General features: G+C 40.7%; 1 protein-coding gene across 4 annotated transcripts in view; it reads left to right on the top strand.

The window, feature by feature from the left end:
- The window catches only part of ALG5 (ALG5 dolichyl-phosphate beta-glucosyltransferase), a 51,075-nt gene that overhangs the window by 5,182 nt on the left and 24,060 nt on the right, over positions 1–21,833 (top strand). For 2 of the 4 annotated variants that reach the window (XM_051831797.2, XM_002720603.5), the window contains 3 exons: positions 1,515–1,583; positions 6,965–7,057; positions 19,664–19,777. In XM_051831797.2, coding sequence (XP_051687757.1) covers positions 1,515–1,583; positions 6,965–7,057; positions 19,664–19,777 — 276 coding nt within the window. The remainder of the gene's footprint in view (positions 1–1,514; positions 1,584–6,964; positions 7,058–19,663; positions 19,778–21,833) is intronic. The other 2 variants (XM_051831798.2, XM_008273561.4) reach the window with 1 other exon arrangement.

Consider the following 21,833-nt stretch of genomic DNA (forward strand, 5'->3'; position numbering starts at 1 on the left):
CACTGCTTTCCCAGGCACATTAGCAGGGATCTAAATCTGATGTGAAGCAGCCAGGATGCTGACACAGGATGCCAGCATCACAAACATGATTTTATTTTTTCTGTACTGCAACACCAGTCACTGTTTTGTGGTTCTTTATCCTCAAGAGTCCCCCTTCACATAATTTTCTCTTCATACATAAAAAGAAAAAGTCATGCACAGCCCTTTTTTGTAGCATCAGCCACTGTTGGAATCTCCTCAGAGATGTTAAAAACTGAGTGAACTTCATGGCTCATTCTCTTTTTCAAAAAATTCTTTGTTTTGGTTTACTTTTTGTGTTTTTTTTTTTTTTATAAAGGGAAGATTCACTGAAAGAGAAAGGGCCATACACCTATATAAACATTAAAGAAAAGAGAATTGAACCCTTATGTGTGAAGATATCACCTCTTGTGTTACATGTAACCTTCACACCAGCCACATAGACTGCCTTGCTTTGTTCTGTTTTGTCCTAATTTTTTGTTTGTTTTAAAAATGTTTATTTATTTGAGAGAAAGCAAGCTCTTATCTGCTGGTTCACTCCCTGGTTGCTCACAACAGTTGGGTCTGGGACAAGTCAAAGTGAAGAACTCAGCCTGGGTCTTCTCTGTGGGTGACTGCTGCCCAACTGCTGGAGCTATCACATGCTGCCTCCCAGGGTCTGCATTAGCAGGAAGTTGGAGTCAAAAACCAGAGCCAGGAGCCAAACCTAAGCACTCTGATAGGGGACACAGGTGTCTTAACTGCCAGGCTAAGCACCCATCCCGTTTGATTTTTTGAATCAGAAAATTAGAGAGTTCAAGATCATAAGGGTAAACAATGATGTAGCCAATTTGGAATTTGCTCTCTCTCTCAATTTAAACCTCCTGAGTTCTTTTCTCATAGGCTTCAGGCTCTCTCAGGTGGCCTGTAGTGCTGTAAGCACTTGCTTCCTGCACCTGTGTAACACAGGTAGCCAGGCAGAGGGTAAGGCACATGGAGTGATTTAGTCAGTATTGCCCTCTTCTTCTCCCCAGTGTCCGTCTCCTTTTTTGTTCTTAGTCTTTTTATTTTGTGTGATTCGTACATCTAGTTTATATATTTTGACACTGAAATTTTTTTTTTAAAGTTATATATTTGGAAGTTAGAGTTATATGGAGAGGGGGAAAGAGGGGCAAGGGAGTCTCGCATCCATCATTTTACAATGCCTGCAACAGCTGGGGCTGGTCCAGGCTACAACCAGGAGCAGAACTTCATCCAGTTCTTTCATGTGGATGGCAGAAACTCAAGTACTTGGACCATCTGATGCTGTCTGCCAGGGTGTACACTAGCAGGAAGCTGGATCAGATGCAGAGCCAGAACTTGATCCAGGCACTCTGACTGGGGATGTGGGTGCCCCAGCAGTGGCTTAACCTGCTGTTAAACGACTGCTGCCCCGTTTTTAAAATTACTTACCGTTGTGTGAGAAACCTGCATGGAAGTTATGCCAAATGGCCTTATTTTATTTTTGCTTCTTACAGAAACAAGATCCTACATTCACTTACGAGGTGATAGTAGTTGATGATGGCAGTAGAGACCAGACTTCAAAGGTAAAATATACTTGAATTTAGAGTTTCCAGTAGATAGACCAAGCTGTTTACACTTGAGAAATCTTAGCTTCCACTTTCCACAGGACCCTGAGACTGTGACACTCTCCATTGTTCCAGTGTGGGTAGTAGTAGAAAAATCAGAGATTTGATTCCTTTAAATTTGGGAAATAAGCCTACACTCCGTAGGCCAGGGAAGCTTCAAATGTCACCAACAAGAAAGGAAAAATACCAACAGCAATTTACTGTGGTTTCCAGAGAACTAACTCCTTGCCTGTCAATTTATGCCGTTTCTAAAGCAGCCATGCACCTGGGAAGCTGCCCTCACATTTACACTGGGTGTCAGATAGTTATTTGGTGTGCCTCATCTGGATTTACCGAGAATGGGCAGTGCCAGTGTTCCAGGCACTATCCCCTTCCACACTGAGTTCCTAGACCTGGAACTGGCTGTCTTCCTTGTTCAGCTTCATTGTGCATTGATTCAGTCTCGCTCCTGTCCTTGATAAATTAATCTCCAAACATCTGATATTTTTAAAAAGATTTATTTATTTATTTATTTGAAAGGCAGAGTTATAGAGAAGCAAAGTCAGAGAGTGAGAGAGAGAAGTCTTCCATCTACTGCTTCACTCCCCAGATGGCCACAGTAGCTGAAGCTGTGCCAATCTGAAGCCAGGAGCTTCTTCCAGGTCTCTCACACGGGAGCAGGGGCCCAAGGATTTGAGCCATCTTCTACTGCTTTCCCAGGCCACAGCAGAGAGCTGGATTGGAAGTGAGGCAGCCGGGACTTGAACCAGTGCCCATATTGGATGCCGGCGCTGCAGACTGTGGTTTTAACCCGCTGCGCCACAGTGCCAGCCCCTGTTTTTATTTTATAATTAAGTATGCCTCACATGTTCTTTCATATTCATGATTCTGTAATAAAGCATTCATTTACAGTACTCTTTACAGTCGTGTTAAATCACAACATAATGGAACTTAATATCATTGTACAGAAAAATATCCATTCACTTCATGATACATCAGTGAATTTTTTGTTAAATGCCAACTGTGTACAAAGACCTTGGCACCAGATGGGCCATAAGAGTATAGGGCCCACCCCTTTGTGGAAGGAGCCTCTAGGGCATTCTGTGACACACCCACAAATTCTGTAATGCAGGTGAAAAGTGGGCCAAAGATAAATTCTATAACGAATTTGAGAGAAAAGGAAGTGGCTTTTGAACTACCTTCTAAGTTAACTAGAAATGTGGGTAAAGTAGATTCTGTTCCACTTATGATGTGGTTATATTCTGATAGATCCATTGAGAGCTGAAAGTTTTATAAGTGGAAAACACATTTAATCCAGCTGACTTCCTGAACATCACAGTGAAACTACACAGCACGCTGTAAAGCAGCAGTGAGGATGCTGTTTTCTGCCAAGAGTGTTTGTATATTTATAACATTCACAGGCTGTACAACTTAAAAAGTTGCCTGCAATAGATTTATTGAACTTTGAGTCCCACCTGGGATGCCTTGGCAGGGACAAACCAAATGATAAGGCCTGTGGGCCAGACTGCATAGGATGGGTTGTGTCCCCTGGTGACCATAGAACTGCCAGAGCTATGACTGCTGCCACTGCCAAGCATCCAAAAGAGGAGTACTCTGTTGATCGCTGCCTGGGGAAAGATCAACGTTTGAAGTATGGTTTCTACTGAATATTCTTTTTATGCTGTCATAACAAAAATTGTAATTCAGAATGAAAAAATTATGCCTTGGCATAAAGGCAGAAGGAATTGGTGGGATGTGTTTTGGAAAGTGCAAGTGCTGCATGTGGAATAGCATGTGTGACGTGAAACTAGTGAACACAAACTCTCTCCATGGTTTGTTGATACATGAGGGAAGTGGCACAGAAAGTAAACACTGGGTATTTGCTGATGAGATTACAGAGCAGCCTCAGCCAGACTGAGGAAGAGCAGTTTTCCTGCAGAGCACTCTTCCTGGCAGCCTTTGATACGTGAGTGGCAGGCTGGTCTCCTGGAAAGAGCAGAGCTGTCCCTTATCAGCAAGCGAGGGAGAGCTTAGCAGTTGGCCCTGGTCCTCCTAAGTTCCATGGAAACTCAAAGCTCGATACCATACTAAGTGTTGTGTGTATACTGACTGCCTGTTACCTTCTCACATCCTGAGGGGTATGGGGAAGATTTTATCTATAGCTCGTATTCCTGAGGAGTTTCAGACTAGGAAGGCAAAAGTTACACATGAAGTATAGTACAAAAGCATATTGGGCCCATACGTGACATCTATAAAATATCAGAGTGAGTCAGTGCACAAAGTGAGCTAAATTCACAAATGGGCAAGTGGCAGCTGCTGCAGTGTTCTGAAGGGCACACTACAAAGCTCTCGTGTGCGTCTGTTTCAAACGGGTGTGGCTTCAAGAATATATGCTTTCAGCCGGCGCCATGGCTCACTAGGCTAATCCTCTGCCTGCGGTGCCAGCACTCCGGGTTCTAGTCCCAGTTGGGGCGCTGGTTCTGCCCGGTTGCTCCTCTTCCAGTCCAGCTCTCTGCTGTGGCCCGGGAAGGCAGTGGAGGATGGCCCAAGTGCTTGGGCCCTGCACCTGCGTGGGAGACCAGGAGGAGGCACCTGGCTCCTGACTTTGGATCAGTGCAGCGCACCAACCGTAGCAGCCATTATGGGGTGAACCAACAGAAGGAAGACCTTTCTGTCTCTCTCTCTCTCACTAACTCTGCCTGTCAAAAAAAAAAAAAAAAAAAAAAAAAAAGAATATATGCTTTCTTCATTTTCTTCATATCATTTAGGGAGCCTTTCATCCCAGCCAAGTCAAATTCTACTTGGTTCTTTCTGTGACTTCAATCTTCCTTGGTTTGGAGTCTTTTGATTATCAAGCTTTGTGGCATTCCAGAGTAAACATCTACAGTTCAAACAAATGTTCTTTGAATAGACAGTTCTTGAACTGTCAGCATGAGCCCAGGGCTCTGACAGTTACTGGAATACAAAGATGTAAGACGACTCTGCCTTGAAGGAGTTCACATTCAATACCAGGGAGATGCACCAAATAATTAAACCACAATGTGTTAGATATTTCTGTCAGGAACTATCATAGACAGTAGCTGAGGTAATAAAAGTATTTGATTATCTCATACACAGGAAGTCTGGACATAATTGATTCTATAGCCAGTAAGCATTTAACCAGCATTAAGTTACTGGGTTAATATTCTTTGAGTTGTTGTACACTGCCTCATCATACAATGACCACAGATTCAAATAACATGTTTCCTGCAGTAAGAAAGAAATAATCAGGACTTCAAGAGTCATTCGTGCATGCCTTTTTCCTTTTTAATTGAGACTAAAAATCTTCAACAGAAGTCCCCCACACCCATAAGCCACAACCTGGTGACATGACCTCTCACATCTGCAAGGGAGGCAGGGAAAGTTGTTGGTAGAAATGACTTAGACCAATCATGGTTCATTCTCTAGGACTCTGTGATTATCACTGTGCAATGAAGAATCAGAGATGTTGTTTGTTGGGTAGGCAGCTATTAATGGTGCCTGCAATAGTGCTACAGTAGGAGTATGCACAGAGGATTGTGGTTGCATCTGCTCATTAAGACTAGGCAGTTCTAGACTGCATGTCAGGCACTAGAAATATTAATCCTTGCCTGCAAGTAGCTCCCATCCTATGGAAAAGGTCTACAATTACATTACATGGTGAGTAAACTTAGGTGCTTTAGGAACACAAATTATTAGAATTTTGCTTGCTTTATGACTGGGGGAAGGTGAGGATGCTTACAGAAGCTAGGAAAAAGAAATGATGTTTGAGCTGTCTTAAGCTAGCCTGCCAGGTGACTAAGTGCTCTAAGAGAAGAAATGGAGTGTGAGAGCATAGTATGCTCTGGAAGTCTCAAATACTGCTGTTGTACAAGCTACTAACAGGGCAGCATCAGGAGCTAAAGCTGAAAAAGTTAGGTGAGGACCAAGGCACAGAGGGGCCTTGGTTGAGAACTTACGCCTGAAACTTTTGAAAGCTACAGGTCATCATTGAAGATATTTGCACAGTGAAGTGTGAGGTAGGGCAATAGCCATAGGTCCACCTAAGCTAGGTCAGTAAGTAGTGGTGAGCATGGCATGGAGTTCCGAGATGAGGTGGCATTTTGGAAATCCATGTGATGAGGTTTAGTAGCCAGCCAATTGTAATGGGTAATAGAGATGGAAGCTATCTCAGGCCTTCAGCCTGAGCAACTTGTAGATGATGCTTTTTGCTGCAATGAGGAATAATTTAAAATGTGCAGGGGTGCAAGGAGCAGGTGGATGAAATTCTGGCATTCTGTATCTAATATACATCTAGATGACATAGGGGAGAAGTCTAGGCTATTGACAGACATTTGGCTTCCATAAACATATCATAAGCAGTAATTAAATCCATGCAATGGCTCCCATTGAGTTTCTATATTGAGAGAAGGTGGCCAGTTGATGCCCCTAAGCTGTACAGTCATACTGTACCTGTGAGAATGATCAACATTTAAAGAACAAGCGAAGGAAAAGGAGTACGTTAGTGGTGAGAAGTAAAAAAGGAGAGGAAGGAGAACAAACATTAGATGAGAATAACCTAACAACTGCCTACAGAAATGATTGTCAAAAGGAGAAGGTGCCTTTTATGGAGTGAGACTAAGGAGAAGGGAAGTGGAAAAGCAAAGGGCATGAGCCACGCTTTAGTGGATTGGAGAATAAGTGGGTTATGAAAAAATGCAGATAGCAAATATAGATCCCTGTATTTGAGTATAAGTCAGTAGTGACAGTTGCTTGTGAGGACATTAAAGTCAAAGTTAAGTTGTTAGCACTTTAGAGGTTTGAGCAAATTCAAAACTGAGGAGCCAGTAGAGGAGAGATTGAAAATTGAGGAGAGCAAGACAAGTTATGGCATGGATGTCTGCCGAGAAAGGAGGGTTTCAGAAAAAAAGGTTTTGGGGGAAATGTCTAGGACACAGCTGGCCTCACTGGCAGGTAAGATCCCTTCCTGAACAGAGGAAGTAAACAAGTCTTATCCAGAGTGGAGGGCCTGATTACAGGTGTGTTCAGTCAGTCAGCACACAACTTTTCTTTTTTCTGACAGCTGGGTGGGTAGAGGGTTCAAGAAGAGAAGAGAGTTGTTGCTTGCTCTGGTGGCTCCTCTGCAGGAAATTGAACTGTAGCTTCAGCCTATTAGGTAAGGGCATATCTTGGAAACAGGAATTCTACAACTCCTCTGGGCCACCAGAACACACCTCATATAATCTCATCGCAAGAAGAGGTAAACTCATATAGCAGTGTTTGAGCCAAAATGAGACACCTTGTTTACATAACTCTCTTGGAATGCAAGTTGATTTTACTTTGATTTTTGTGTAACTTGACAGGTAGCTTTCAAATATTGTGAGAAATATGGAAGTGACAAAGTACGAGTGATAAAACTGGTGAAGAATCGTGGGAAAGGTGGAGCTGTAAGGATGGTAATTATATTTTCAACCTTTCTATCTAAAATGCAAAGGTATTTTGAATAACCTCTTTTCAGACTATAGACCATGCATGTTTACAACTGGCTAGTTGAACACCAGCATTTCAAGGTAGTGATGACTTCTTAATAATTTCATATATGTGTGTGTGTATATATATATTAAATCTAAACATGTCATATCTGTAACTTACTGGATGATTCACAAAAGTATACCTATGTTTATCTTAAAGTTTAAAATGTTATTACCTGCAACTATATGTGTTTTTTTTTCCCCCAGAGAAACCTTTTATTTAAGGAAGACAACCTTCATGCATTTCATAAATACAACTTTAGGAATATAGTGATTTTTCCTACCTTATCCATACTCCCACCCCTCTTTACCTCCCTCTCCTATTCCCAGTCTTATTTTTCACTAAGATTTATTTTCAATTAACTTTATACACAGAAGATTAACTCTGTACTAAGTAAAGTGTTCAACAAATTGTATAAAAAAAAAAAAAAAACTGTTCCTCAACAGCTGAGACAAGGACTGTTCAAAGTCATTGCTTCTCAAAGTTTCAGTTTCACTTTTACAGATTGCCTTTTATGTGCTCTCTTAGTTATCACAGGTCAGAGAGAACATACGGTATTCTCCCTTTGAGACTGCCTTATTTCACTAAGTATAATGTTTTCCAGTTTCATTCATTTTGCTGCAAGTAAACAGATTTCAGGTTTTTTGTTTTTGTTTTTTTTTTAGTGCTGTGTAGTATTCTATGGTGTACATGTCCCATAATTTCTTTATCCAGTCTTTAATTGATGGGCATTTGGGTTGATTCCATGTCCTAGCTATTGTGAATTGAGCTACAATAAACATGGGGGTACGAAAGATAACTCTTTCGTATGTTGATTTCATTTCCCTTTGATAAATTCCCAGAAGTGGTATGGCTGGGTCATATTGTAGGCTATATTCAGATTTCTCAGGTATCTCCAGACTATCTTTTATAGTAGTTTTACCAGTTTACATTCCCACCAACAGAGGATTAGGGGTCCTTTTTTCCCACATCCTCACCAGCATTTGTTGTTTTTGGATTTCTTTATGAAAGCCATTCTAACAGGGATGAGGTGAAACCTTATTGTGGTTTTGATTTGCATTTCTTTGACGCTAGTGATCCTGAGCATTTTTTCAAGTGTCAGTTGGGCATTTGAATTTCCTCTTTTGAAAAATGCCTGTTTAAATCCTTTCCCCATTTCATAATTGGATTGTTTTGTTGTTGTTGAGTTTCTTGATCTCTTTATATTATTCTGGTTATTGATTCTTTATCAATTGCATAGTTTGCAAATAATTTTTCCCATTTTGTAGGTTGCCCCTTCACTTTTCTGAGTGTTTCTCCTTAGTTTGATGTAATCCCTTTTGTCAATTTTGGCTTTCATTGCCCGTGGCTCTGGAGTCTTTTCCAAGAACTCTTTGTCTATGCCAATGTTTTGCAGGATTCCCATAGTGTTTTCTAATAATTTGATGGTATCGGGTCATAGATTTAGGTCTTTACTCCATTTTGAGTAGATTTTTGTGTAAGTTGTGAGGTAGGGGTCTTGCTTCATACTTCTGCATGTGGAGATCCAGTTTTCCTAGCACCATTTGTTGAAGACACTGTCCTTGCATCAGGGATTAATTTTTAGCTCCTTTGTCAAAGAAAAGATGGTTGTAGATATATGAATTGATTTCTGGTGTTCATATTCTATTCCATTGGTCTATCCATCTGTTTTTGTACCATTACCAAGCTCTTTTCATTATAACTGCTCTGTTGTATGTCTTAAAATCTGGTGTTGTGATGCCTCCAGCTCTGTGTTTTTTTGTTTTTGTTTTTGTTTTTTTTTGTATTAAGATTGCTTTAGCTATTCAGTCTCCTGTTTTCCATATGAATTTCAGCATCATTTTTTCTTTTTTTTTATATATATTTACTTGACAGGTAGAGTTAGACAGAGAAAGGTCTTCTCTCTGTTGGTTCACTCCACAAATGGCTGCCACGGCCAGCACTGTGCCGATCCAAAGCCAGGAGCCAGGTGCTTCTTTCTGGTTTCCCATGCGGGTGCAGGGGCCCAAGCACTCGGACCATCCTCCACTCCTCCTCCAGAGTGGCCCTGGGCCACAGCAGAGAGCTGGACTGGAAAAGGAACAACCAAGACCAGAACCTGGCACCCACATGGGATGCCGGCACCACAGGCTGAGGATCAACCAAGTGAGCCATGGCACTGGCCCCACATTTTTTTCTATTTCTTTCTTTAATGTTTTGTAATTCTCATCATAGAGATCTTTGACATCCATGGTTAAATTTATTTGAAGGCATTTGATTTTTTTTTTGGTAGCTGTTTTGAATGGGATTGATCTTAGAAGTTCTTTCTCAGCCTTGGCATCACCTGTCTATATAAGCATGTTGATTTTTGAGTGTTGATTTTATATCCTGCTACTTTACCAAACTCTTCTGTAGGTCCCAGTAGTCTTAGAGGAGTCTTTTGGATCCCCTCTATATAGAATCATGTCATCTGTAAATAGGGATAGTTTGACTTCCTCCTTCCCAATTTATATCCCTTTGATTTCTTTTTCTTGCCTAATGGCTCTGGCTAAAACTTCCAGGACAATATTAATAGCAATAATGACAGTGGGCATCATTGCCTGGTTCCAGATCTCAGTGGGAATACTTCCACTTTTCCCCATTCAATAGGACGCTGGCTGTGGGTTTGTCATAAATTGCCTTGATTGTGTTGTGGAATGCCCCTTCTATACCCAATCTCCTTAGAGTTTTCATCATAAAAGTGTTGTATTTTATCAAATGCTATCTCTGCATCTATTGTCTACATGGTCTATGTTCTTCAGTTTTTTAATGTGATATATCAGAATGATTTGCGAGTGTTGAACTATCCCTGCATACAAGGAATAAGTCCAACTTGGTCCAGGTGAATGATCTTTCCAATATGTTATTGGATTCAATTGAATAGCTTGAAAAGAATTGGAGTCCTGGGCTTTTCTTTGATGGTAGGGTCTTTATTACTGATTCAGTTTCCATCTGGGTAATGGATCTGTAGGTTTTCAGTATCTTCATGGCTCAATTTAGGTAGTTATATGTGTCTAAGAATCTATCCATTTCTCCTGAGTTTCCCAGTTTGTTGGCATACAGCTCTTTGTAGTAATTTCTGATGATTCTTTTTATTTCTGTGGTGTCTGTTGTTAAATTTCCTTTTTCATCTCTAATTTTATTAAATTGAATCTTCTCCCTCCTTTTTTTGGTTAGTTGGGCCAATGGTATGTCAATTTTGTTTATGTTTTCAAAAAACCAGTTCTTCATTTTGCTGATCTTTTGTATTGTTTTTTTGATTCAATTTTGTTTATTTCTTCTCTAATTTTAATCATTTCTTTTCTTCTACTAGTTTTGGGTTTGGTATGCTGTTTTTTTTTTTTTTTAAGATCCTTAAGATGCATTGATAGCTCATTTGTTTGATGCCTTTCCAGTTTCTTGATGTAGGCAGCAATTTCTATAAACTTTCCTTTTAACACTGTTTTTTGCTGTATCTCATAAGTTTTGATATGTTGTGTTCTCATCTTCATTTGCTTCCAGAAATTTTTTGACTTCTCTTTTGATTTCTTCACTAACCCATATTGTTCAGTCTCCATGTGTTTGTATATGTTCTAGAGATTCCTGAGCTGTTGATTACCAGCTTCATTCCATTGTGGTTAGAGAAGATGCATGGTATGATTTCAGTTTTTTTGAATTTGCTGAGACTTGCTTTATGGCCTAGCATGTGGTCAATCCTAGAGAAAGTTCCATGCACTGGTGAGAAGAATGTATATTTTGTAGCTGTAGGATGGAAAGTTCTTTAGATATCTGTTAGGTCCATTTGGTCTATAGTGTTGATTAACTATGTTGTTTCCTTGCTGATTTTCTGTCTGGTTGATTAGTCCATTGCTGAAAGTAGGGTATTAAAGTCCCCCATTACTATTGGATTTGAGTCTGTGTCTCCCTTTAGGTCCCTTAACATTTCTTTTAAATAGCCAGGTTCCCTGTAATTAGGTGCATATATGTTTATGGTAGCCACATCTTCCTGTTCAATTGATCCTTTAATCATTAGATAGTGCCCTTCTTCATCTCTTTTAACAGTTTTTGTGTTAAAGTCTATATTGTCTGATATTGTCTGATATCTTTTTTGATTTCTGTTAGCATGGAATATCTTTTCCATCCTTACACTTTTAGTTTACATGCATCTTTGTTGGTGAGATGTGTTTCTTGTAGGCAGAAAATAGATGGATTTTGTTTTTAATCCATTCAGCCAATCTGTGTCTTTTAACTGGAGAGTTGAGGCTTTTTACAGTCAAGGTGACTTGAGAAGTAATGACTTTGCCCTGCCATTTTTCCATAAATATTCCTTTTTTCACTTGGGTTTTTCTTTGTACTTTTACTAGGAGATTTTCTGCCTTCACCTCCTTTCATATTGATGACCATGTTTCTGTATTTCTGTGTACAGCACATCCTTAAGCATCTTTTGCAAGGCTGGGCAGGCAGTGACAAATTCTATCAATTTCTGTTTGTTATTGAAGGTCTTTATATCACTTTCATTCGTTAATGAGAGCTTTGCAGTATTCTGGGTTTGACAGTTTTTTTCTCTTAAGACTTGGAATATATCTCTCCATTCTCTCCTAGCCTGTAGGGTTTCCGATTAGAAGTCCACTGTGAGTCCAATTGGAGATCCTCTGAAAGAAATCTGGTGTTTCTCTCATGCATATTTTAGAATCTTTTCTTTTCCTTTTGTTTTATTGTGTAGAGTTTGACTTCAGTGTGTCATGTCTATTACGAGTTCTATGTGCTTCTTGTATTTAGATATCCCTTTCTCCACATTAAGAAAGTTTTCTGTTATTATTTCACTAAAAAGGCCTTCTAATCCTTTTTCTCCTTCCACACCTTCAAGAACTCCTAGGACCTATATGTTGAGTAGTTTGATAGTATCCTGTAGATCTCAGTGTTTTTTAGTTCTAATTTGATCTTGTTTCTGGTCTGACTATATAATTTCCTGTGATTTGTCTTCTAAGTGGGATATTGTTTCTTCTGCTTCACTGATTTTGTTATTAAGGCTTTCCGTTGCATTTTTTATTTGTTCTATTCTTCATTTCCAAGTTTATTTTGATTTCCCTTTAAGATCTCAATTTTGTGGGAGAAAGGTTCTTTCATGTCACATATGGATTTCACTAGTTCGTGGATTTGCTTCTGATTACTTCTGAGTAATCCTATGATCAATTTTTTTAATTCCATTTCTGGCATTTCTTAAATTTCTTCATTTTCACATTATAGTATTAAAGTGTTATTCTTTTGGGGGTGTCATGTTGTCTCCTTTATTCTTGTTTCTTGAATTGGTGTGTTTATTATTCGGCATGTGTGGAGATACTTGTTGGTTTCTTCTTTGTTTTTCCCCTGTTTTGGCTTTAATCCTCTATGCATTAGTGGACTGTCCACTTTTTCAGTGAATAGCCTGAGGTATGTGGTGGGTGTGGTGAGGGAACTCTGTTCAGTGCTCCAGGGTGAAAGGAGTATCCCAGGTGACACTCAGAATGGGTATGGTAAATCTCAGTCTCTCTCTCTCTCAGCTCTGTTAATGTAGTCTGAGCTCGCCTCCTCTCCTCAAAGGAGACCAGTGCCTGGGCGCTAGCCCCAGTGGGTATAATATTCATCTGCACTACAAAAGAACAGCACAAAGGATCTGTGCAGTCTTCAGTGTAAGCAAGCATAGATTCCATAGCAGTGGCCCTCACCAGGGAATCAGGGAGCCCTGAGCATGTGGGAGCCTGCGACAGTGACTGCCCGAAGTCCCAGCCATACTCTGAGCCCGCCAGTGCAGCCACAGTGTTCTCACAGTCCCAGCACAGAAGCTTCTCACAGTCATAAGCACCCAGCTCCCGTCACTTCTCCCTGCCAAACACAGATGTCTCCTCTCAGCTGGTTGCTGGGCACATGGACACGAGCTGATGTAGCTGTTATATATGTCCAAAATGGTGCTTGTCCTCTTCAGCTTGTTACAGGTCGTGCATTGTAGGGTGGCTGAGGAGAGAAAAACAAGCCCCCCCACCCCAATTTTTTTCTCCTCTAGTTTTCCAGGAATACTGTTCCCCACAGGGCTCCAAGCCAGATTCCTACCGGGCTCTTGCTGGTGGCTTGGACTGCTGCAGACTGGTCTCACCTCACTCAAGAGCTGGTGCTGAGGTCCTCAGCTCCTCCTGTATGTGTTTTTGATTGTCACTAGATAATGTGACTTCAGTTTACAAAATGCTTTTGTGTATTCAGTTTTACTTATCTGATTGCATGAACTAAGATGAACCTGACATGGATCTATCCTGATGAAATGTACCAAGCCATAGGAAAGATAAGCATTTGAATAACTAAAAAATTAGGTGATTATACCTAAAGAGTGGGGTACAGATGAAGTGCTAAGATATTCCAAGACAAAAGTGTTTATTAAGATGTGTCAGGCCGGCGCCGTGGCTCACTAGGCTAATCCTCCGCCTAGCGGCGCCGGCACACCAGGTTCTAGTCCCGGTTGGGGCGCCGGATTCTGTCCCGGTTGCCCCTCTTCCAGGCCAGCTCTCTGCTGTGGCCAGGGAGTGCAGTGGAGGATGGCCCAGGTGCTTGGGCCCTGTACCCCATGGGAGACCAGGAAAAGCACCTGGCTCCTGGCTCCTGCCATCGGATCAGCGCAGTGCGCCGGCCGCAGCGCGCGGCCGCGGCGGCCATTGGAGGGTGAACCAACGGCAAAGGAAGACCTTTCTCTCTGTCTCTCTCTCTCACTGTCCACTCTGCCTGTCAAAAAAAAAAAAAAAAAAAAAAAAGATGTGTCAGGTAGTAATCAAGAGATGCTCAAAGACCAAAAATTAACATATGTAAATGAAAACAAAAAGTAATGCTTTTGAGGGGTTGGTGTTGTGACACAGTGGGTTAAGCCACTGGCTGCAATTGCCAGCATCCCATATCGGAGTGCTGGTTCAGGTGCTGGCTGCTCCACTTCTAATCTAGCTCCCTGCTAACATGGATGCCTCTGCCATCCACATGGGAGACCCAGGTTGAGTTCTAGACTCCTGGCTTTGGCCTGCCCCAGACATTGTAGCCTTATGGGGAGTGAGCCAGCAGGTCAAAGGTCTCTCTCGCTTTGTCTCTCCCTCTCTCCCTGTCACTTTTTTTTTTTTCAAATAAATAAGATAAATCTTTTTTAAAAATGCTTTTTTAAAGTACTTATTTGAAAGACAAGGAGAATGACAGATCTTCTGTCTGCTGGTGTACTCCTCCAAATTGTTGCTACAGCCAGATCTCAACCATTCCAAGCCAAGAGCTCAGAACTCTATCCTGACCTCCCATTTGGGTTGTAGGGGCACTTGAGCAATCTTCTCCTACCATCTTAGATGCAGTAGCAGGAAGCTGGATTGGAAGCAAAGCAGCTAGGACTTGAAATAGCACTAGCATAAGGTATGCCAGCATTGTATACTACACCAGAGTGCTTGCCTCCAAAATTATGCTTTAAATGACTTAGAAATTTGTTTAATTTTGATGAAAAGAAGTCAAGTTGGGCAGTCCAGGGATTATGCAACAATTTGGTTATGTCATCAGAAACCCAGGCTCCAACTTTTCAGTCCTTCTTCCTCATCCATACAGAGTAACTCCTGGAGGACTAGCCGTTGTATCCCATTCCACACAGGAAAGAGAATGACAGGGATTTTGGTCCTTTCAAGGATATTTCTCTAAAATTCCACCTGTTAACTTCTGCTTATATCTCATGAGCCAGAGGATATCACAGAGCTAGCCAGATTTCCAAGGAAGACTTGAGAACATTTTCTTTCCCAACCCAAACAGGGTTCCATTCATAAAGAAAAAGGAATGGTTCTTGGGTAGATAACTGGCAGTCTCAGTCACATGAGGAAAAGGGCAGACTTGACAAATGAGTTGGCATTGAAGCCAGGCCTCAAGCAATGGTAAACACTGGCTTCCACTTACTGATTGCCTGTTTTCACCTGGAGAGTAGATTGATTAATCATGTCATCCTACTTAGTGTTAGGTCTGATCATTTTCATTTTACAGATGAGGAAGATGAGACTGATAGGCAAAGTCACTTACCCAAGCTCGTGTACATAATGTACAGAGTCAGAATTTGTATTAGGTTAGTTTAACTCTGAAATCCATGCTCTTAATATTTAATCCCCCTGATAACTGTAGAAGATTTGAGATGAGCAAACCAGTCAGCAAAGCCCCAAAGACAGGAGTAGGAACTCTTCAGATATTTATTAGAACAAATGACTTCACTCTGACTGGATCACAGTATATGTGAAAGAGAGAGGAAAAAAAAATAGGATTGATGAAATTTCCTGGTGGGCTTTAATTCTAACATTTTTTTTTTATTTGGCCAACATTTCCCTTTATTAAAGATACCAAAATGAAAATACCCATACTATGTCTTAGCTCAGTGAGGAAACAGACAAATGTTGTAAATGATAGAGGAGAATTATATGCCACATGTCAGCATCACTTTTTGTCTGGTAGGAACAGCAAAGACTTGCCAGAAAAGGTAAATTCTAATTGGAGTCTTCAGACAGGATTAGACATTATCTACATGAAAGTTGGTGGAGGATAGGGTACTTATCAGAGAAAGAATATGACCAAAGTCCCAGCAGTATCAAAGAACATGCCACAACAAAGGACCCACCAGTGGTACACATGATGACTGAAGGTTAAACCCAGAGGGATTGGGTTTCCAAGATGGCTGAATAGGGAAAAGATATGCTTATTTTGGCCAGGGGAAGATAAAAGAGCAAATGCAGAGGAAGTTCATTCCCAGGGGAGAGTTAGAGAGAAGTTTGAAAACAAACAAAGACATAAAAGATCAGTGAATTGAAGTCTGATATTTTGGAAAAAATAAGCAAAATTGATACACCATTGGTCTAACTACAAAAGAAAGAAGACCCAAATTAGTAAAATTAGAGATGAAAAAGGAGATATAACAGTGGATACCACAAAAGTAAAAAAAATCATCAGGAATTACTACAAACAGCTATCTATATATCAACAAATTGGAAAATCTAGAAGAAATGGATAGGGGCCGGTGTCATGGCGTAGTGAGTAAAGCCACCGCCTGCAGTGCTGGCATCCCATATGGGCAGCCATTCAAGTCCCGCTGCTCCACTTCCAATCCAGCTCTCTCTGCTATGATTAGGAAAGCTGTAGAAGATGACCCAAGTTCTTGGGTCCCTGCACCCATGTGGGAGATCCAGAGGAAGCTCCTGCCTTTGGATTGGCGCAGCTCCAGCTGTTATGGCCATTTGGGGAGTGAACCAGCAGATGGAAGACCTCCCTCTCTCTCTCTCTCTCTCTCTCTGCCGCCCCTCTCTCTGTGTAATTCTGACTTTCAAATAAATAAATCTTAAAAAAAAAAAAAAAAGAAATGGATAGATTTCTGGACACATGCGGTCTACCAAAATGGAGTCATGAAGACATGGAAAACGTAAATAGACCAATAACCAAGACAGAGATTGAATCTGTAATAAAGAGCCTCCCATCAAAGAAAAGCCCAGGACCAGATAGCTTCACTGCTAAATCCTACCAGAGTAGGACTAATTCCAGGCTGGCACCATGCCTCACTAGGCTAATCCTCCGCCTGCAGCGCTAGCACCCCAGGTTCTAGTCCCAGTAAGTTGGGGTGCCGGATTCTGTCCCAGTTGCTCCTCTTCTAGTCCAGCTCTGTGCTGTGGCCAGGAAAGGCAGTAGGGGATGGCCCAAATGCTTAGGCCCTGCATCGCATGGGAGACCAGGAGGAAACATCTCGCTCCTGGCTTTGGATCGGTGCAGCGTGCTGGCCATAGCGGCCATTTAGGGGGTGAACCAGCAGAAGGAAGACCTTTGTCTCTCTCTCACTAACTCTGCCTGTCAAAAAAAAAACTAATTCTTCTTCAAACTATTCAAAACAATTGAAAGGGAGGGGAATCCTCTCAGACTCCTTCTATGAGGCCAGTATCACCTTAATTCCAAAACCAATAAAGGATACAATAGGCCAGTATCCCCAATGAAAATAGATGCAAAACTCCACAATAAAATACTGGATAATCAAATCTATATGCATATTAGAAAGATCACTCACCTGGACCAAGTAGCATTTTATCCCTAATATTCTGGGGTGAGTCAACATATGCAAATCAATATGTGTGATACATCACATTAATGAACCAAAGAATAAAAACTGTATGATTATCTCAATATATGCAGAGAAAGTATTTTATAAAATACAGCATCCTTTCATGATAAAAACTTTAAACTGAGTATAGAAGGAACACAACCTCAACACAGTCAAGGCAATCTTTGACCGACACACAGCCAGCATCATATTGAATAGGGAAAAGTTGGAGGCATTTCCACTAAGATCCAGAACCAAACAAAGATGCTCACTTTCACCATTGCTATTCAGTATAGTTCTGGGGGTTTTAGCCAGAGCCATTAGACAACAAAAAAGTGAAAAGGATACAAATTGTAAAGGAGATTATCCCTGTTTACAGATGACATGATTCTATTTTAGAAGAACCAAAAGACTCCACTAAGACTATTGGAACTCAGAGTTTGGTACAGTTGCAGGATAACAAATTAACACAGAAAAATCAATAACCTTTGTATACACAAATAATGAGGTATCTGTACTCCCATATTTATTGCAACTCAATTCGCAACAGCTAAGATATGTAATCAACCCAGATGTCTTATCAACTGAAGACCATATAAAGAAAATGGAGGTTTCCCATTGATAAGCCCACATCCCATATCGAAGTGCTTGTTGGAGTCTTGGCTACTCTACTTCAATCCAGCTCCCTGCTAATATGCACTCTGAGGGAACAGCAGGTGATACCTCAAGTAGTTGAATCTCTGCTAACCACTTAGGAGACCCTGATAATGCTGTCTTTGGCCTGGCCCAGGCCTGGCTGCCATGGGTATTTGGAGAGTGAACCAGGGATATTTCTCTCCCATCTATTTCTCAGTCTTGCTGCCTTTCAAATGAATATAAGTAAAAATTAAAATACTGAGGTAGACATTGGGCACAGCAGTTAAGATGCCTCTTAGGACCCCCACATCTTATATTGGTATGCTTGGGATAAATCCTGGCTCCACTCTTGCTTCCTGCTAATGTGCATCCTAGGAGGCTTCAGGTAATGGTTCTAGTAGTTGGATCCCTGACACCATTGTAGGAAACCCAGATTGAGTTCCAGGCTTTTGGCTTCAGCCTAGTCCAGCCCTGCTACAGGCAGTTGGAAAAGACACCAGTTAATGGAAGATCGGTCTGTCTGTCTCTGTGTTTCCACGTTTCTGTCTCTTCCTTTCAAATAAATGAAAATAAATGTTTAAAAGGTAAAATGCTTTAGGTTCCATAATAAAGAATACTAGGGGCCAGCATTTGACCCACAGGTTAAGCACTCATTAGGATAGCTAGATCCCATATCAGAGTGCATGGATGAAATTCCCAGCTCCATCTCCTGATTCCAGCTTCTTGGTAATGCAGAACCTGGGAGACAGAGGTGGTGGCTCATGTAGCTGGGTTCCATGTAGCATGGGAGACCTGAATTGAGTCCTAGTTCCTGGCTTCATGCCCAGCCCAGCCCTGACCTAGTCCTAACCATTGTGGACATTTGAGGGAGTAAACCAGCAGGTAGTCAAACTCTCTCCTTTTTTTTTTTTTTTTTTTTTTTTTGACAGGCAGTTAGCGAGAGAGAGGGACAAAGAAAGGTCTTCCTTCTGTTGGTTCACCCCCTAAATGGCCACTACGGCTGGCACAGTGCGCCATTCCGAAGCCAGGAGCCAGGTGCCTCCTCCTGGTCTCCCATGTAGGTGCAGGGCCCAAGGATTTGGGCCATCCTCCACTGCCTTCCGGGCCACAGCACAGAGCTGGACTAGAAGAGGAGCAACTGGGACAGAACCAGCGCCCCAACCAGGTCTAGAACCCAGGGTGCTGGTGCTGCAGGCGGAGGATTAGCCTAGTGAGCCGCAGCGCCGGCCCAAACTCTCTCCTTTCTCTCTTTCCCATTTTGTCTCTCCCACTCCCTCTCTCAATCCCTCCCTCCCTTTTTCCCTGTGCATCTTAAGTAACAAAAACAATTTTCAAAAAGAATACTAAGGATCTGTAATATCTATAATCTTACAGTGCATTTTACAATAAATCTGTATATTAGATTTGTTCAGTTTGTCCATAAATATGGTTTTTATGTGCTTCTCTGATCTTTTTGGCACCGTGACACAAATGTCATATATGCATAATGTACGTAATGACTTTTACACTTCTTTATTCTTAGTCATGCAGAATATTTTTACTTAGTTTTCTCTATTTTACTATGTTATTTTCCAAGGTATTAATAGTATGACATCACAATTTTTCAAAATAATGAATAGGCAATAGATATATTTGGGAATGTCTTTTCAGGGGTACCAGTGAATTTTAGCCTCCTTCTCATTCTATACGTAATATTTTATGCTTAGTTGTTTTAAATAAAACAGAACAGACTGAAATGTTACTGACATTATCCTTAATTTTAAGCAACTTTCTTTTTACTTGAAACTTTTAAATACAGGGTGTATTCAGTTCTCGAGGGAAAAAGATCCTTATGGCGGATGCTGATGGTGCCACAAAGTTTCCAGATGTAGAAAAATTAGAAAAGGGACTAAATGATCTACAGCCTTGGCCTGTGAGTATAACAATAGAATTCAATGTTTTGACAAAAATATGTGCACTCTAAAGGAACACTAGAAGAGAATTTGCGTATAAGTTTAAAAGTCAGGGGTTTTTCTTATAGACAGCAGATAATGAATGGCTTATTTGTAATACAGTCCTGCAACACACATGGGAGACCCAGCTTGAGTTCCAGGCTCCCGGCTTCAGCCTGGCGCAGGCCTGGCTGTTGCAGGCATTTGGAGAGTGAACCAACAGAGGGAAAGTATTTCTATCTCCTCTCCTCTCCTCTCTTCTCATTCTTCTCTCTCTGCCTTTCAAATAAAATGAAGGTAAATTAATAAAAATTTAAAACTAGAGTTTTTGATGTGAAATTCCCACATAGGTATTTTAGTCCTGTAGAAGATCTAATCATAGTGTTAGAAATATTCACTTAATATCTGAGATTGACTTATTTTAATATTCTGATGATGTCTCTCTTGATTTCTAATTGCTTCTACCAATTGAGAATTATACATGTTTTAATGAGGCTTTTATTTAAAAATATAACCCAGCTTTACATTTAAAAGCATAGCCATGCAAGTAAAGATGTAAAATGAAACTGAAAATGTTTTTTTGGTGAAACAAAAATAATCTAATCTCAGGGCCAATGTCGTGGCATAGCAAGTAAAGCTGCTACCTACAATGCCAGAATCCCATATTGGTGCCTCATGTCTCAGCTGCTCCATTTCTGGCCCAACTCCCTGCTAAAGGCCTGGGGAAAGCAGTGCAAGATGGTCCAGGTGTTTGGGCCCCATCACCTACATGGGAGACCTGGATGAAACTCTTTGCTCCTGGCTTTGGCCAGCCCAGCGCTGGTCATAGAAGCCTTCTGTGGAGTGAACCAGTGGATGGAAGATGGTTCTCACTCTTTCTCTGTAACCCTTTTAAAACAAACAAATCTTAAAAAAAATAGTAATCGTAATTATAGGGAATAACCTCTCCAAAAAGATTTAGTACAACTTTATGCCATAACTTGAAAAAATGGAAGTTAAAGAAAGAAAATCCTGGTGCCATTCCCACCTTTCACAGATCATTTTGAGCAAAAAGGTAATTGTACAGAATTGTGAGCTTTTCACCAAACACCTTATGATCTGGAAAGAATCAACTTGAAAGAATCAATCAGCATCCTTGGATGACTTCAAACAGTGCCACGTCACACAATGTGCCAGGATTTCAGCAGAATCAGATCTTGCTGGGGTTTGTTATTTTCAGAACTTCAAGCTAAACACAGATCCATACTTCAGTGTAGTGCCATCTTGCCCAGGACACCGGACAGAATCTTCTAAAAGCAGGGAACCCAACAAAGCTGTGTAGAGCTCCACAAAAGGAGACCTCCACAGTAGCCTGGGTATAATACTCAGGCCTTGAAACTAGAGGAGAAAAAATAGGTGTCACAAACCTTAGAATTATACCAGTGAGCATTCCCCTGTGCTTTATGAGAACTGCCAGTGTTAAGACAAAATGAAAAGAATTAAAATTTCATGCAAAGGAAAGATAATCCTATCTGAGAGACCCCATTATTCAAGGAAAAGGATAAAATTAACATGAATATTTTAACTGAAGACAGAATGCTTAGTGCATTAATGCAATTAATGCTTAACGCAGTAAGAGTTCAGCAGCACAGATATTCAAAGGTGAGATGACAAAAAACTATATTAGAAGAAATTACAAAACTAAGGAAACAAATTGTGGGCCAAAAGAAGTTTAATAGAACTATCCGTGAATGAAATCAACCTAGTTTAGCTATTATACAAAAAATTGAACAACAGAAAAAAGTAAACATACTCGCAAAATCCAAAGAACCAGGCTATATAGTAACCAAATGCTGCTTATCCTACTTCCTGAAAATACTTGTTTCGTGGGATGTGAAATATCTTCCAACACCCATCATCCTATCTCAGCTCCCACTCTTCTTTATTTCCATTAGCTATGATTTGGGTTTTTTTTTTTTTAAGATACTAAATGAATTAACTAATTCTATATGTAATATAATATAAAATATAAAATGAATTAAATATATAAATTAAATT

This window comes from Oryctolagus cuniculus, chromosome 9, assembly GCF_964237555.1.
Source record: "Oryctolagus cuniculus chromosome 9, mOryCun1.1, whole genome shotgun sequence".
Taxonomy (NCBI): Eukaryota; Metazoa; Chordata; class Mammalia; order Lagomorpha; family Leporidae; genus Oryctolagus; species Oryctolagus cuniculus.